This window comes from Emys orbicularis, chromosome 8, assembly GCF_028017835.1.
Source record: "Emys orbicularis isolate rEmyOrb1 chromosome 8, rEmyOrb1.hap1, whole genome shotgun sequence".
NCBI classification, from domain to species: Eukaryota; Metazoa; Chordata; order Testudines; family Emydidae; genus Emys; species Emys orbicularis.
In genome coordinates, this window is record NC_088690.1 from 46,107,668 (window position 1) to 46,124,925 (window position 17,258).

Sequence of the window (17,258 nt, forward strand, 5' to 3'; positions counted from 1 at the left end):
CATGAAAATTCCTCCATATTGAGGTTGGTTGAGCGCAAAACAACAGTTCCTATGGAGGATTTACAGCTCAGTAATAACTATTGTAGTATTCACACAACATGGCTTCAACAAGATCTATTATACATTTTTTTCGTGCTATTATCTCCTGGCTTTTCTTTTTGTCCTCCCTTCGATTCCCTTATGTAATTTAGTTGTTTGAAAGCGGGTCAAGAGACTGACCATAAACTTGTAGACCAGTAAGCTTATCTTTGTTTGTGGGCAAATCTGAGAAAACATCTTAAGGGATAAGGTGGGAAAACTTCTAGAAAAAACATGGTTTGATTGAAGCTAGCCTGAATGAATTCAGGCAGGGGAGTGAATGCTTAACTAATCTGCTAGAGTTCTTTGAAGATATACTACCATAATAGATAAGGAAAATTCATTGGATGTAGAATACTTTGATTTTCAAAAAGCATTTGACAAGTTTCTGTATCAAAGATTAATGGCTAAGGTAGAGATTTATGGAATACAAGGTTGCTAGCTTGTAGTAGTCATAGGTAGACACTTTTCTAATTGGACAAAATTATGGAAATACCTACAAATAAATAACATAAATACAGACTTTAAAAATAATAGATGGAGTACTCCAGGGATCAACTCTTAGAATCCAATTTATTTTATTTTACTGTATTATATGTGCAGGGGCAAAGGTTTCATTTATATGAAGTATTAAAAGAGGTATTTAAAACATTTATACGTGTTCAGCAGATTAAGATTGGTGGCAGAGAAAGGAATATAACATGGAAACATCGTTATTTTTATTGCTGTGATCCAATGTTACATGTTTCTGAATATCTTCAGCTATCAGGGATATTTTTCAATCGAAGGCTACTGCAGATGCTGAAGAGTCTGAATTATGATATGAGTATTGTGGCCAGATCCTCAGATGGAGTAAATTAGAGTAGTTCCACTGAAGTTATTAGAGCTATGTCCGTTTACATCTAGCTGTTCAATTGTAATTTATATTTATTTTAAAAATCACTTAACAATTTTATTATTTTTCTAATGTTTCTTCATACCGAGGGAGGTAATATACCTTTGAAGATGAGAATATATTAAAATTATTATATTTTAAACATTTTTATTAGCTAATATGTTGCCTTTCCTTTAGTTATGATCTGCTGTGTTTCCTCCCACTTCTCTAATTAATCCACAGCCCAGCTGCCTCATCTCCAGCAGTTCCGCACTGACAACTGGGCTGCTTTCAAGGTTGTTCGTGTTTTCAAAGGCTAACATGAGTTTACTGGGTTCCTGATACTGAGCATTCTTTTTAGCAGAAAATAATTCTTGAAAGCAGCCTAGACACCTAGCGACTGCCTGGAGGTGTTTTAACTGCAGTTTTTTTCCTGCATATATGCTTTGTCTGCCACTTTCAGAAGTGCTGCCCTGGCATTTATTCTTTTTTCGTTTTTGCAACTGAGGACCATTCTTACCACCAAACTCGGTAACACTTCGCAATGGATGCAGTACTTTCAATGGTGGGTTTGCACAAGGGAATAGCTAAATCAAGAACCATTACATGACTATACTAGCTTCTGATAGCTGACCTAAATTATCTGTAGCTCCTTGTTATCCAGAACAAACACTTGTCTTCATTGTCTGTTGTTTACTTTATTATGTATCTGACCAAACTTATTCTATATCCCACATGCTATTTGAATAATAATATGAATTATTAAGCTTTGTAATAGAAATTTAATATCAAAGATGGCCTGGCCACTGTTGAGAGCAGTGGTTGTGAAGTGTGTTTTTCAAGATCTCTGAGGTTGGTCAGGGAAGAAGCTATAGACCAGGGGTCGGCAGCCTTTCAGAAGTGCTGTGCCGAGTCTTCATTTGTTCACTCTAATTTAAGGTTTCATGTGCCAGTGATACATTTTAACATTTTTAGAAGGTCTCTTTCTATAAGTCTATAATATATAACTAAACTATTGTTGTATGTAAAGTAAATAAGGTTTTTAAAATGTTTAAGAAGCTTAATTTAAAATTAAATTAAAATGCAGAGCCCCCCGGACCGGTGGCCAGGACCCCGGCAGTGAAAGTGCCACTGAAAATCAGCTTGTGTGCCGCCTTTGGCACGTGTGCCATAGGTTGCCTATCCCTGCTATAGACTGTAATGTTGCACCTAACGCCTCTGCTATCTTTTGTTGTAATTAGTTTATTTCTTTTGTTTAGCACATAAGTGTCTCAGATACTGCAGTTACTTCATATCAAAAGTGTATCTGAATATTGTGTTACTGCAGTGGATAACTTCGCAAATGCTGACATTTAACTAGTAGTCTGTAAACAAATTCAAGACATACCTATATTTGTTTTGTGGAAAAAAGGAAGAAGGGGGGAGTAAAAAAAGAAGTCATTGGAATTAAATAAACCAAAAAGGGCAAGCATTCTGTGTTTAGATGCCTTTTTTCTTTTCCTAAAGCTTCTTAGATTATTAATGTATTGACTGCTTTGACTCTAAGAAGTGACCGTGTACAAATTTAACATTCTTACTCGGCAGATCTGCTCCTTGTGTATGTTCAGTGTCAGATCTTTTCACTTTAGTGACAAAAACATTTTTTTAACTAGTTTTTCCTCCTGTTGGCCTTGCATCTGTTGGAGAGGCAGTTGGATCATTTCATCATCAGAGATGTTAACTATACTCCAATTGCAGGGCAAACTTTTATTCACAGACACATTTGCACTACTCTATTGAAGTCAATGGTGTAGCATTGGTGTAATGGAGGGCAGGCTTTGACTGACATATTCTTTGTTACTGATGATGATGCATTAGCCACAGAGAACACAGATTTCAAATCCCAGGATAAAATTTCATAGGTGGAAATTAGACTGTCTGCTTAAAAACTAATATTTTCAAGACAAAAATGCATTAAGCTTGATTAGGGTACACATTACAGGAGTCTTGTAATGATCCTCAAATCAAGCATAAATAAGTCCTGGAAATTCAGAGTTCAGGTTAAATTTAAAAGAAATCTAACCACCTTCGCTATGCCCTGAAGTGACACTGTGCAGTAAGAACACAATTATGATTTATGCATATTAGGGCTTTTGGTCCCAGATTAGATTAAATTTATTTTTAAAGACACACTAGAATAGGTTTTTCATGGTGTCAGCAGGGGACTGCTGCCTTCGTAACAGGAATCATTAAAGTCTTCTCAGTTATATAATTTTTAGTGTAGAATCTGGCCCTCCTCCTGCTATACTTCCCAATTGACATGGCAATATTTTAACTAAAAGCTTTTTTATATGGAACAGGGTTCATAGCCCTGAGGGCATTTGGTGCCCTTTTTTATAACCCATTTGCAGACTAGATTTTTAGAGTTTCCCTCAGCCCTGATCAAGACTTTTTGTGTTTAAAACCAAGATAGCTTTATTCTTTAGTTCTAAGAGGAGATTTAATTTCAGTAGATAAAGCTTTGTGCCCGAGAAGAGGTCCATATTTTAAATAAATAAGTCAGATCTGCCAATTTTTTCTTCAGCTTGTATTTCCTTAGATTTGATGGCTGTGTTACTCCTTTTGCTACCACTGATTTTCTTCAGCCTTTCGGGATGGCTTATTAATATATGGTATCTATACCCTGGCTTTTTTTCCAGTCCTGAGAAGTCTCTCCTTTTATTAGGATGACATAATATTGCTGTTGTTAAACTTCATGCTAGAAGTCTGAAGTTTAGCTACTGCTTGTTCCCAGCTTCAAACACCAGCTATAAGTAGTTGTATTTTGGACCTTAAATATTTTTGATGGGTGTCCAGTGAAAATAATAACTCAGTCATAAGGAATATCTGGACCAGCATGGAGATTTTCTAAGGTACATACTGTTAACTATAAATCCCCATTGTATAACGTATTGGCATTTTTGCTCACTGCACTCTGCATTGCTCCAGTTTTTCCCACTGCTTATATCTTTTTCATTCTTTCTACAAACATCCAGCTGGTTCAGCAAGTTGCCCGAATTGTGAGACCTTTGCCTGAGCACTCAGATGCATTTTTTTAGTGTGTTGGTGTTTATTGTTTTGGGGCTCCAATGTACATTTTCCTTTCTCGTTGCATCAGCAACCACTTAGTGTTTCCAGCATACTTTTTCTTTTTATGTACCCCATCTTCAAAGGAGGAAAGAGCCCTGTTCTGCAGCTTCAAGCCATGCAGCAGAACTGTGTTCATTATAGACAACCATGCTCTTTGCACTGTGCCTAGAAGTCAACCCCAGTGCACAAATGTTAGACTTGCATTCAGATATCACCCTATGTGATAAGGAAACATGGGGAGCACCTCTCAAGCCTCTTGGAACATCCCAGGAAAACACCTGTAAGTCTAGCACAGAATAACCTGGCTAGAGCATTCAAAGGGTAAACCCTTGAAAGAAAGCTTGAGTCAGCCAAGACCAGTGAGCATCAGGAACTCAGTGCTAGCAGCCTCCCTAACGGCTCCAGCAAAGGCAGTCTGAATGCTTTATGAAGTTCTGTTGGTGCTCTAGGCCACCACTTCACTGACATAATTCTAGCTGCTTGAGTCAGAGCAGGCAGAAGTTCAGGGTGATAAGGACTGCTATCTGGACTCAGATACATATCCACTATGAAGGGGCACCAAGACAGCAACTTCATGAGAAATGAAACTGTTTCCTCCAGATTTTGCAGAAGCTGTTACAACCTTGCCTATTTTTTCTTGTGTGTCACTCCTCATAGACTCATAGACTCATAGACTTTAAGGTCAGAAGGGACCAATATGGTCATCTAGTCTGACCTCCCGCATGATGCAGGCCACAAAAGCTGACCCACCCACAACAGAATCTTCCAGCCTGCGACTCCTGCCCTATGCTGCGGAGGAAGGCGAAAAACCTCCAGGGCCTTTGCCAATCTACCCTGGAGGAAAATTCCTTCCCGACCCCAAATATGGCGATCAGCAGAACCCCGAGCATACAGGCAAGATTCTACAGCCGGACCCTCATTTTACCCGCGTTGGCACGTTAATGCCTAATTGACTAAAATCACGTTATCCCATCAAACCATTCCCTCCATAAACTTATCAAGCCTAATCTTGAAGCCAGAGAGGTCTTTCGCCCCCACCGTTTCCCTCGGAAGGCTGTTCCAAAATTTCACCCCTCTGACGGTTAGAAACCTTCGTCTAATTTCAAGCCTAAACTTCCCCACGGCCAGTTTATATCCGTTCGTTCTCGTGTCCACATTACTACTGAGCTGAAATAATTCCTCTCCCTCCTTGGTATTAATCCCTTTGATATATTTAAAGAGAGCAAGCTTCCTCCTCCTCAAAAGTGAGAATACTCACAGATTATATCTACAGAGAAGCGGAAATTACGTACCTGTAATTCTGCTTCCCTGAAGCTACAGTTTACGCCAGGATTTTCATTCATTTGCCCACGTCACTTCACAGGGTGGAAATTATTTTCTTTAAGGGATTTCTTTCTTGTACTTGATTGTTTTTTTTCCCTCTGAAGCATATTGTGTTACCTAATTTTGAATTAATTTATCATGGAAGCTTTGTCTTCTGCACAACCAAATGAATTGGCTGGCATCACCTGTTCGCTACAGGCAGTGGCACACACAGGCAGTGGCCAAGAGAATTGGCTCATATTGTATCCTCAAAGGGCGAAATTCTTTAAGAACTCTGGAAGTCCTGCTATTGTTTTACTAAGGAGCTAAGACCCAAAGGAAGAATCCTATCAGAATTATGTCTTCAGAGAAGCAAAATTGCAGAGAAGTATTTTTACTTCTGTGTTAATTATGCAGTGCCACTGAGTGGTTTGTCAATAGTGGGTATCAAACTCTGGTTCTGTGGATCTAAAAGCATGAGCTTCTACCACCTTAACTAAAAGACCCTGATCTAATAGCTCAAAGACAATACAGACTCAGAAGCCTTTCTGAGGTCCAGCCTACAGAAGGGGACAGAGAGCCATGCTTTGTATACTTGGGCTTTACTAATGTTATCCAAGCTTTCTGCTATGTACTATTTAAAAAAAAAAAAAAAACTGGAATGGCTTTACTCTCACTTCTGATACTCAATATAATTAATAATACTATCACTTCCTTCAAATAAGTTTCTATCGTTTCTGCTAACAGTTATATTTGGCAGTATTTACTTTTAAATGTTTTGCCAGACTAATCCTTGCACTGAAAACTAAAAGTCAGCCTCTCCATTTTCTGTTGATACTTTACCAAATGATGAGCATGCCCATAAATCATGCGTTGGTTTATGGCATGGAGTGAATTCATAACTTTCCCCAAAGAGATAATGTCTTGCAGTTCAACGACTGTTTTCTGCACAGCAGTAGCTAAAGATGCTCTTATTGCTCTTATCTCTTTTTCTTACTGTGAAATAATCCAGTGATCCCATAGTGGTCTGACCATGAACCAAACCCATTTGGAAAGAAGCCTACTTGGAGTCAGAATGAAAAAATAAAAAGGAGTCTAGCCAAGAAAGAACAGGGAATGATTATCTTCAATAGCATGTGCTCTATTATTATTGCTGCTGGAATTTTTCTTACTTGAAGAATGGAGTTTGTTTCATGTCATCAGTCTATCCATTGACAAGCATCAGATTGCCACTGACAGTACTGTTTGGATAATCTGTGATAATGTATGACACTCAGCCAAATAATTAATTTCTGTTAGCTTCTATGTGCTATTTTAGTAAAAGTGAATAACTAGTAACTCCTGCTAGAAAACGAATAATCAGTAAAATGTTTTCTCAATTAATCTCTGCTCAGACTTGAGCTAGCCTATTCATACTAAAATGCATAGATTAGTTCTTGAAAGCATTCTAGAAATGCCAACGTTTCTGTCTTAATCCTGAAAAGCAAACTGAGTCTTTAAAAGAATGTGTTCATTTCTTCTGGGAGGTTATAGTAGATGATTGTTTATTTTATGTTCACCGTTCTTTGTTTCTGACATATTTGGGCCTAATTTTTAGCCTTTGCATGCACATATATGCAAACACAAATGCATGCACTGGCATATGCACCTAAATATGGACATGTGTTAGAATGGACATCTGCAAATCCCATTAAGTGAAAATTGTTTTGTGGGTAAAAATTCTGACACTTCCATGGATTCATGCACACACACACAAACGTTCAGGTGTTAGAATTTTCAAACAAGCAGGCATGTATGTGTTTGCACCTGAAAAGTGTGTCTGTATGGATCAGTATGAGCCCACAGGCAGGTGTAGACTGGCAGAGGTCAAGCTTAAAATATGGTTCTGTATTACACAGTACTGTACTTCTATTTTGGCACTCAGTGCATTGAGTTCTCCTACATTTAAATGAAATATCCTTCTAAGCTTATTGTTCCTGTTGCCACTGTTCTTTAAAGGCTGCAGCTAACAGCTTCTCTCCGTCCATAGAAAATGATTGTGATCCAAACTCTTCTCAGTTTGCATAACTCCTCAGCCAGCAGAGTTTCAATCCTCAGCCAGAATTCTCAAGTGCACAGTCAGTGGGCATCAGATATCCCAGCTCAGCCTTGCTTTGCACTAGAGATGGTCAAAATTTGTCCAAATTTCAACTACAAATCTTCTGCATTTTACAACTAGCTTTTCCTTCGGATTCAGTGATACTTATCTGGAAAGGCAGATGAGGCCAGCTCATGACTCTTCAAACACAACATGAGTGAACGTCTCAATTTCCATAAGTGATTATAATTTTAAACCTGAAATTAAACATTTATTATGAAATAAATTTAATAAACTTTCACATCATCTGCTGTGAAAAAGAATGAGCTAGAAAGCAATTTAAAATACTTTCAAAGCAACAAGTGATTTGGAATTTCATTCTGGGAATGACCTTGTTAGTTTAAAATATTTCAAGTTTTATATTTGTTCACACACACAACAAACAACACTAGTAGAGAATACTAAAACCACTGGTGCAATGGTGATAATATTTCTGCCACTTGTCTCTATATCCACTGTTACAATATCTATCCAAAATTATTACAGCATTCTTGTGATCTGTTATATTCTTGTTAACATAGATATTTTACATGAAACCTAAGAAAAGGTCAACATAGTTTTGACTAATGTTTTTTATATTCCAGTTTATTGATGGTCGACTAGCAAAGCTAAATGCAGGAAGAGGGTTCTCGGATGCTTTTGAAGAAGAGATCACTTCTGGAGGCTTCTGTAGAGGTACAGAATTATTTTAGGAGCATTTGTTTCAATATATCATTGTCTCTTCCACAGGAACAGTTGAGGATGATATCATATTGACTTGAACATAGTCAGATAAGCACTTATCTGGTTTAAATGCCTCTGATTCATTCTTAGCAGAGTTTCAGTCCATTATATATCAGTAGCAGAATAACTGATTAGCTATTTAGCCAAACATTTCCAGTGCATTAAATGAAAATAAATGGAATTGTTTTATTTTAATAAATTAGTTTTTATAAAATCAAGATCAGAATAGATTTTATTAGATGTTTTTAAAGTATTGGCTTGGTTAATAACTGATTAGATATTTACTGGTTAAAGTATATTTTTTTAATAATTACAAGACTTTAGTTCCCTAGTTCCTTTCCTTTTTAATAATGGTTAATTTAGTTATTTTCTAATGTCTCTTTTAAACATTCCTTCATGTATCTCATGTAGTTTTGCAATATACTTAAGCCAAATTTCTCCAAAATATGAGTAATTACTATCTCAAGCAAAATGCACTATGCTTAAATAAATAATCTTAATGTGCAGTTCTACTCTAAAAAGCGACAGTGTAAAAGTATATCTTCTTCCTAAGCATACCTACTATTTCCTGCTTGTATCCAGTCATATCCACTGACTTCAGTGACTGAAATAAATTTTACTACTTTTAACTCCTGCTAGCCTTGCCAAGCCAGCACATCTAAGAAAGCATAAGGTGGATCCAATTCCATGTTCTGCATTTCCAACAGGATTGTCTAATCATTTCCAGTTACATGGCAAGTCAGTTATACCTTTTTAGTTATAAACCAGCTATATTTCCTACAATAAATGTGAGCCCCCACAATGCCATTTTTACAGTCAATTTTCATAGCAGAACCTCAGTTTTCTGTATAAATGTGAACTGCGTGAGTTGAATCAAATCGCGTCTCTTAGGGCAGCTTTGTGACAGTCTTATGCTACAAAGCTACCCTCGAGCTAGCAGATCTGGCCAATGGAGGATTTTTCCTTCAGAGCCACCATAAGAGATTCTGGGCTATGTCCTCTGAACTCTCGACATAGAAGCCTACTTGTCTAGAGTCTGACTATAAAGTGACTTTGCTCCTTTCTTTCTCCCATCTTCCTAGACTTCTGCTAAGATCTGGCCTGCCGTCTGTTTTTCCCTGAAGAGGTTAGGAGAGAATGTCAGTAACACCAAGATTTAGTCTGTCCCCTCCTTTTAAGGCAACTTACTCATACAACTTTATGAATAGTTTTTATGCAGTGGACATGTCCATTCAGATAGGTAATATCAGTGCTTAAAGTTCCTTTGCTCTTTGCAGTTAAGAGGTCAAAAGGGTGCAGTGAAATAACATTAGAACTTGGATAAAGTTAGGTTCTTGGCTCTACATTGATATGTTTTGTCAACCACATGTCTTATCTGGCTATGCTCATGAGGGAATGTTCACCTTCACTAGCAATTTTGTGTTAGAATTTATTGTATCCTTAATTTTCAAGTCAGACAAGCTGTACCACGTTGTGAACAAATTGCTTAGGGCACATATTCAATATTTACATAACTGCTGTCTCATTATCATTATGAGGTGCAGGCAGAGCAACAAGTATGGAATTGAGGGTGACATTTTGTGACACTAATGGGGTAGAACTGTGGTATTTTTCATAGTTAAATCCCATCAACTTTGCCATTGGTTCAAGACTACACAACTGGGTGGATACCAGCTTTCAGAAAGGTCACTAAAAGTCAAAGTAACCTATGCATTGTTGAAGGGGCAGGTGAAGACATCATGAAGAACAGTGATAAGATTTTCATGCTATTGAGTCAAAAGAAAGGACTTTCTTTCAGCCTCTCCATTTTCGTTAATACTTTATTGCATTTTCCAACAAATACAAACATAGCTAAACTATGTAGAAATTTTAACTGCAAATTTGAAGCAATGCTTGCATTTAATCAGTTATATATCTATAAATAATTTTTTCTTTAAATATAATGTTTAAAAAATACACTTTTTCAGTCTGAAGGATGAAAAAAAAATTGTGTACCATATCAAAATGGCATTCTGTATCATGCAACATTCTCATTAAAACTTTTTCACAAGTTTCCACCTTCCCTCACATGCATTCTCCTATAGAGGTAAATATAAGAATCATCAGTGTGAATATAACTTTCAGTGCACTGCTAGGATTATTGATGGTGCACCCTGTGGCCTTTTTCTTCTACTCTGTGTTAGCTCTGCTGGAGGGGCAGAGTTGTTGAGTCCTTATTGTACCTTCTAGGTGTGCCACATGAAAAACCAATTCTGTTAGGTAGTGGAAAGTTTGATCCCCACCTGCTGCAAAACTTTTTTCAATCAATTGTTTTGCAAGGTAAATGTAAAGTGGAGACAGGGAATGAGGAAGGGTATGCCATTGCAGTCAAAGACCTGGGAATAATGTTGAGAATCAGGTGTTCAACACCCTACCTCCCAGAATTCTACCAATTGGAGGGGTATTAGGATTGCTAATCATCTTTGTTTCCGTTGGGCCATCTGCTTTTTCTTCTTTTTTCTCTCACACACTTTCACACTATGCTTCACTGCATTCCCTTTCACAATAGGAAAAGCATTTTTTATTGATGGAAAAAATATCTCATGTTTATGCCAAAAACCTATGAAATGAATTTTATCAGTAGAACTTTCTTTAATATGGTCATATTGGAAAATAGCCTAAAACCCAGTGTCAGCCTGTGTTGCATTGCTGCTGTTCAGTTAAAACTTTATGCACAGTTATTTAAACTTGTTGGCCCCTGGTCACAGCTGGCTGCTCAGAAATAAAAACTACAAGTCTTGTAATTCCCAGCAAATTGCCTTCATATATAAATAAGTATTAGCAAGAAATTTAACTGGGAATTTTTCCTGCTTCTATAACAGCAAACAATCTGCACCTATCACCTAATTTTTCTTGGACTGGGGCTTGGTAATAATTTTTACAGATATATTTTACTCATCCAGAGAGGGGTTTTTTTCATAACCAGAATGTATTGGCAAATAAGGGAAGAAAATATCAGCAAGCATTCGTATTTTATTAGTACACTAAGTTTTTTAGTTGTGGTGACAACCTTGGAGCTTCTAGTGGGAAAAGATTCTACTTAATAGTGAAGAAGTCAAGAGACTTTGAACCTCTGTTGGGAATGTGAGCTTTATAATAAGAATTCAACATTTTCCTATTTAAATTTGAGGTAGTTCAGATATTGGCTCCGCATACATGGTGTTTGCTTCATGTTTTCCCTGGTTGAGTATGTATCTGTTCTTCTTCACTCATTGACTAGTAAATGGTAGAACTTTGGAAGGATTTGTGATCTGCAAGTCTCCCCACCAGTGCACTGGTCTAATAAATCTCTTATTAAATTACAAAATCTCATCCACTGTAATCTCTGGTAACAAATGGAATTCAGAGGGGCCCTGATAAACATATTTCAAGTGCGGGAATTTCTTTCTTAAGCAAGAGCCGATGGTAGTCCATTATTTCAATGGGTTTTTGATTAAGCCCGAAATCATTATGTGGTTAAGTTTGCCATGACCATGAGCACTAAATTGTTACATTAGCAAGTTCATTATATTAGTGAATGAGTAGTGGCTACATTCTACTTTATGATGAGGAAATCGTTTTTGTGTGTATACTATGTCTCCTCCAATAACACTAGTGAGCCCGGTCAATCTTAAAAGGACAACTGTTCAGTCTTTGTGAATGTAGCGTATTGGTTAAGGCACTTCTGCTGGGGATAAGCACACAGTCAATGCTAGTAAGCTCTCTTTTCCAGCTTGGCATCCCTTTCACTCACTGCACCATTTCTGAGAATTTGGGTATTGCAGAATTGCTTGCAAGGAATTTAGTGCAATGGTATGGAACATTTAAATGAAAGCATTTCTATAAGTCCAAACAGCTAAATCCCTTCACTTGTTTCCTTCAGAAATTGCTGTAATACCTTTTACAATTATCCAGTTAGTCCTCAGACATGTTTGATGAGAGCTAGGTTGTTGGTGTTTTGGCTTTACACCAGCCAATCCAGGTTCTAGTTATTAGATTTATTTCAAAGCTTAAACTTTTGAAATCTCCTGTTAAAAAGCCGATGTTTTGTCAAAGGATATCATTGTGTTCTTTGCAAAGTTGATAAATTATCTCTTTGAGCAACATGATTTTTGTGATCTCAAATATTTTGCTTGGAAGTATTAATTCATGGTAACTATCATTGCACTTCACAATATCAGTAAATTCAAGTGATTAAGCTACTCTTAACATTTCTCAAAGGTAAGGAAGTCAGTCTTGCATGTTCAATTGAAGTGTCTTCGGAAGGCTGTTGTTTCAGTTCTACCTCAACCACCTTATCAAATTTTAGCGTATCTTTTGTGGCCAATTTAATAATATAATAGCACCCAATGATCTTATCTATGTTGATAGTTGTCTTACTCATCCACTTGCCTTCTACACTGTGAAAGAAAGAACATGTAATTTATAGTGGGTTTCCCTACAAGGGAGATGTGACGCGATATTAAGGTCCTTGTTCCTGTTACTAGTCCTTTTCCCTCTGATATTAAGATGGTAGTGTCTGAAGCGCAATTCATTTTCTCACTGCAAGTTTTTCTTTTTGCCCAGAGGAATAGGGGAAGGAACCCAATTCTGGGTAAAAAGGGGGAAATCACCATGTCCAATACAAGATATATTCTTAGCACAATATATACACACCCCTCCTTCAGACTTTTATTTTTTTTTCTTTTGTTTTTAGTGAGTGTGAATATTTGATTGCGACTTTAATTTCTTCTTCGAGTGATTGCTCCTGTGTATTCCACAGTAGGTGTGCGTGCTCGCCACGTGCACCGGTGCCAGAAGTTTTTCCCTTAGCAGCATCCGTAGTGGGGGAGCACCGCTGCGACCCCTGGAGTGGCGCCGACATATCGCGCTATAAAGGGGGCTGCATGCTCCCCCCCACCCTCAGTTCCTTCTTGCCGCCAGTGAAGGTAGTCGGAACTTGTGCTCCAGCTTTGCTGCAGCAATTCTAGCCTTCGTAGTATCCAGCTTTCCTTGAAGTTACTTGTTGAACTTTTCTCTGTTACTGCTGGGCTCGGGGCATGCCCCGTGGCCCAGGCTTCAAGTCGTGCAACTCTTGTCGCAATCCTATGCCCAGAAGCGATCCACATACTCTGTCTTCGCTATATGGGTGAGGCTCACATTAGTGAGAAATGTAAAATTTGCCACTCCTTCAAACCCCGAACAAAGAGGGAGCGTGAGATCCGACTCCGAGCTCTCCTAATGGAGTCGGCGTTGACCTTGGCACCGGCACGTCGAGCTGACCCCGCGCCGGGCACCTCGTCCTCGGCGCGCGCGAAGTGCCCTAGGCTCGCCGTCCTGTTTCCATGCCCGGTACTGCATCGTCAGTGCACAGCGAGTCCCCGTCGACGAGCTGGCACCGCTCCCCTTCTAAGAAGCAAGGGAAGACTCAGCGGCGCCAGGAGAAAGGTCGGGGGGGAGGCTAGACCCGTGTTGGGCAGCCCACGATCCCCATCGGGACCAAGACCTCCGACTTGGGTACAGCGGAGTAGTCTGGTGCCGTCCACGCGTGCCTCGCCAGAGGTGAGAATGCCTTCGACGCCGGAGGCAGCTCAGGCCGCATGCGACATCATGACACTTCCAGTACTGGGGGCGCCGCTCCAGTCGGGCCCCTGATCCCGTGGGAAGCCTTCACTCAGTGCCCATCGACCCTCTCCGGATGTCTCCGAGGTCGAGATACCGTCCCGAGTTGAAGGGCTGAGTCGCGGACCTTGCCGCGCCTCCACGCCGTGAGCAGGATCGTCTGCGAGCGAGCTTTCCACCTCCATTCCGGAAGGCCGTAGGGGAGGCGCCGTTCCTCTTCGAGCCTTGACCGCAGGGACAGGTCTCGTCATCGTCGGCACCGCCGTTCCCGCTCCGGCACCCATTGTGGAAGGCGCCACGCCCGGAGCTCGTCACGGGAATCCCAGGCACCGAGGCGTCGTAGTCCTGGGCGCCAGAGGCACTACGGAGACAGCACCCCTGACTCCTACCTGTCCTCCTCCAGGGCCCGGAGACGTCATGTATGGGATCGCTCCAGCCATTCGTACGGCACCGTCTGCTCATCTCGGACTTCGGCTTCAGCACTCAGCCGCCCCTCATTGAGCCGCTCGGTGCCACAGGACCAGCCGGCTCTTCCGGGCCACCTCGTGTCCCAGGCCGTTCCCTGGCAGGGACAATGGTGCCAGTGGGCACCGGGACCCCGCTCCGTGGCGGGAGCATCCCAGGCCCAGCCGATGTCACCACCTCGGCACCGCGACGAGGCAGTGGGCACCGACCCTCCGGCACCGACTCGGGTCCCGGGTCAGGACGTCGAGCTTGCGGTACAGCCGGGTACAGATGACACCGCGGCACCGACCTCCTCGGCGCTGGACGACTCCGTGGCGCCACCACCTCCGGTCTCTCAGGAGGATTTCAAGGCCCACCAGGAGCTACTCAGGAGGGTGGCATCAAACCTCCAGCTCCAGGCCGAGGAGATGGAGGAGCCGTCGGACACATTGTTTAATGTCCTGACCTCCTCGACGCCGGGGCGTGTGGCCCTCCTGCTCCATTCAGGGGGTGGCCAGTATTACTACTGGCCTCTGGCAAACCCCGGCATCTCTCTGTCCAATCTCCAAAAAGGCCGAACAGAAGTACTTTGTGCTCACAAAGGGGCACGAGTACTTATACTCCCACCCAACTCCGAACTCTCTAGTGGTGGAGTCGGTGAACCACCGAGAGAGGCACGGCCAACCCGCTCCTACCCCTAAGGACAAAGACGCTCACAGGCTGGATTCCTTTGGGAGAAAAGTTTATTCGTCTGCGAGCTTTCAGCTCAGAGTGGCCAACCACCAGGCACTCTTGAGCAGATATGATTTTAACCTGTGGGGGTCCCTTGCCAAGTTTGAGCCCTCCCTCCTCGAGAAGGACAGGAAGGAGTTCCGGGCCCTTGTGGATGAGGGTGCGGCGGCGGCTAAAGCGGCACTCCAGGTGGCCTCCGATGCGGCGAAAGACTCCCGTACTACCCTGCAGACGCTGAGCCTGTACGTCCCGCCGGCCAAGGACAAGCCCAGGCCTCACACCTCCGCTCCACAGGCTAGGGGTAGATATGAGCCCCCGCCTAAGAAGCAGCGGGAGCAGAGGCGCCGGTCACAACGCCAATCCCGCTTGGCCCCTCGTCCGGGGCCCTCTAAGGCCAGGAGGCCAGGGAAGCGGCGTTTTTGACTACTTGCGGGGGGTCACCGGGCCTGTTGCCAGGTTACCCCCCCCCCAGTTAATAAAGCTCAGGTTTGCAAATCATTTACCTGCCTTCCGTTTGCAATGGTCCCGTATTACTACGGACCACTGGGTCCTCAACACTGTATCCCTGGGGTACAGGTTGCAGTTTGTTTCGCCCCCTCCCAATTGCCCTCCGGCCAGGGAATCGGCAGAGGACCTGGAACATGCACTCCTCCTGGGTCAGGAGGTACAGTGCCTCCTCTCCCTGGGAGCCGTGGAGAGGGTACCTTGGGAATTCCGGGTCAAGGGATTCTATTCCAGGTATTTCCTCATCCCGAAGGTGAAGGGCGGGCTTCAGCCAGCTCTTGGTACGCTGCAAATTCCACATGGTATCCCTAGCCTCTATTATTCCCTCCCTAGACCTGGGGGATTGGTTTGCAGCGCTGGACCTTCAGGATGCCTACTTCCACATCCACATTTTCAGGATGCCTACTTCCACATCACAGGCGCTTCCTCCGTTTCCTGGTGGGTCAGGACCACTACCAGTTTACGGTCCTCCCCTTTGGCTTCTCGACGGCCCCCAAGGTTTTCACCGAATGTATGGCGGTGGTAGCGGCCCACCTCAGGAGGAGAGGGCTGCAGGTCTTTCCCTACCTGGACAATTGGCTGCTCAAGGGCAAGTCCCGGTCCCAGGTGCAGCAGCAAGTATCCCTCTTGCTACGCACCTGCTCCGCTCTGGGCCTAGTGGTAAACGCGGAGAAAACCACGTTAGTTCCAGTCCAGCGCATAGAATTCATAGGAGTGCTGCTGGACTCCCAGGCGGCCACGGCCTCCCTTCCAAAGGACAGGTTCGAGGCGCTCAGAGGCCTCGTCGCCTCGGTCACAGCCTTCCCGGTAACCACGGCTCGGATATGCCTTCAAATCCTTGGCCACATGGCAGCATGCACCACAGTGGTGCGACACGCCAGGCTCCGGATGAGGCCCCTCCAACTCTGGTTGGCCTCTCGCTATTCCCAGGCCAGGGACGGCCTGGACAAGGTTGTCACGGTGCCGCCAACGGTGGTTGCAGACCTCCAATAGTGGTCCCTTCCGAGCAACATGCTCCGGGGAATCCCCTTCCGAGGCCCGTCTCCTTCACTAGATCTAGTGTCGGATGCCTCGGACCTGGGCTGGGGAGCCCACGTGGGGGACATCAGGACCCAGGGTATGTGGTCACCCAAGGAACTGACCCTGCACATAAATGTCAGGGAACTCAGGGCTGTGCGCCTGGTGTGCCTGGCCTTTCGCCAGCACTTACAAGGGAAGGTGGTCAGAATCCTCACGGACAACACCACCGCAAAGTATTACATCAACAGGCAAGGGGGCACGCGCTCCAGGGCCTTATGCCAGGAAGCCCAACTCCTGTATAGCCCACAACATCCTCCTCCGAGTGTTCCACCTACCCAGCGAGAGCAACACGCTCGCAGATCGCCTGAGCAGGGTGTTCTCACATCAGCACGAGTGGTCCCTGCACAGAGAGGTGGCAGAATGGATTTTCCTTCAGTGGGGCACTCCCCAGGTGGACCTATTCGCCACCGCCCAGAACTGCCTCTGTCCCAGGTTCTGTTCCAGGGTGATAGAAGGCAATGGGGCCATGACGGACGCGTTCCTGCTCGATTGGTCGGGGCCCCTGATGTACGCCTTCCCGCCCTTCCCCCTCATAGGCAGGGTCCTACAGAAGGTGAAGTCAGATGGGGCAAGAGTTATCCTGATAGCCCCGGATTGGGCCTGTCAACATTGGTACGGAACCCTACTGCAACTCTTGGCGCCCCTCGCCCCCCCCCC

General features: G+C 43.0%; 1 protein-coding gene across 1 annotated transcript in view; it reads left to right on the forward strand.

Moving 5' to 3' along the window:
* The window catches only part of DENND1B (DENN domain containing 1B), a 276,366-nt gene that overhangs the window by 230,825 nt on the left and 28,283 nt on the right, over positions 1 to 17,258 (forward strand). Inside the window, exon 16 of the mRNA XM_065409672.1 lies at positions 8,084 to 8,174. Within this exon, the coding sequence (XP_065265744.1) occupies positions 8,084 to 8,174 (91 nt within the window). The remainder of the gene's footprint in view (positions 1 to 8,083; positions 8,175 to 17,258) is intronic.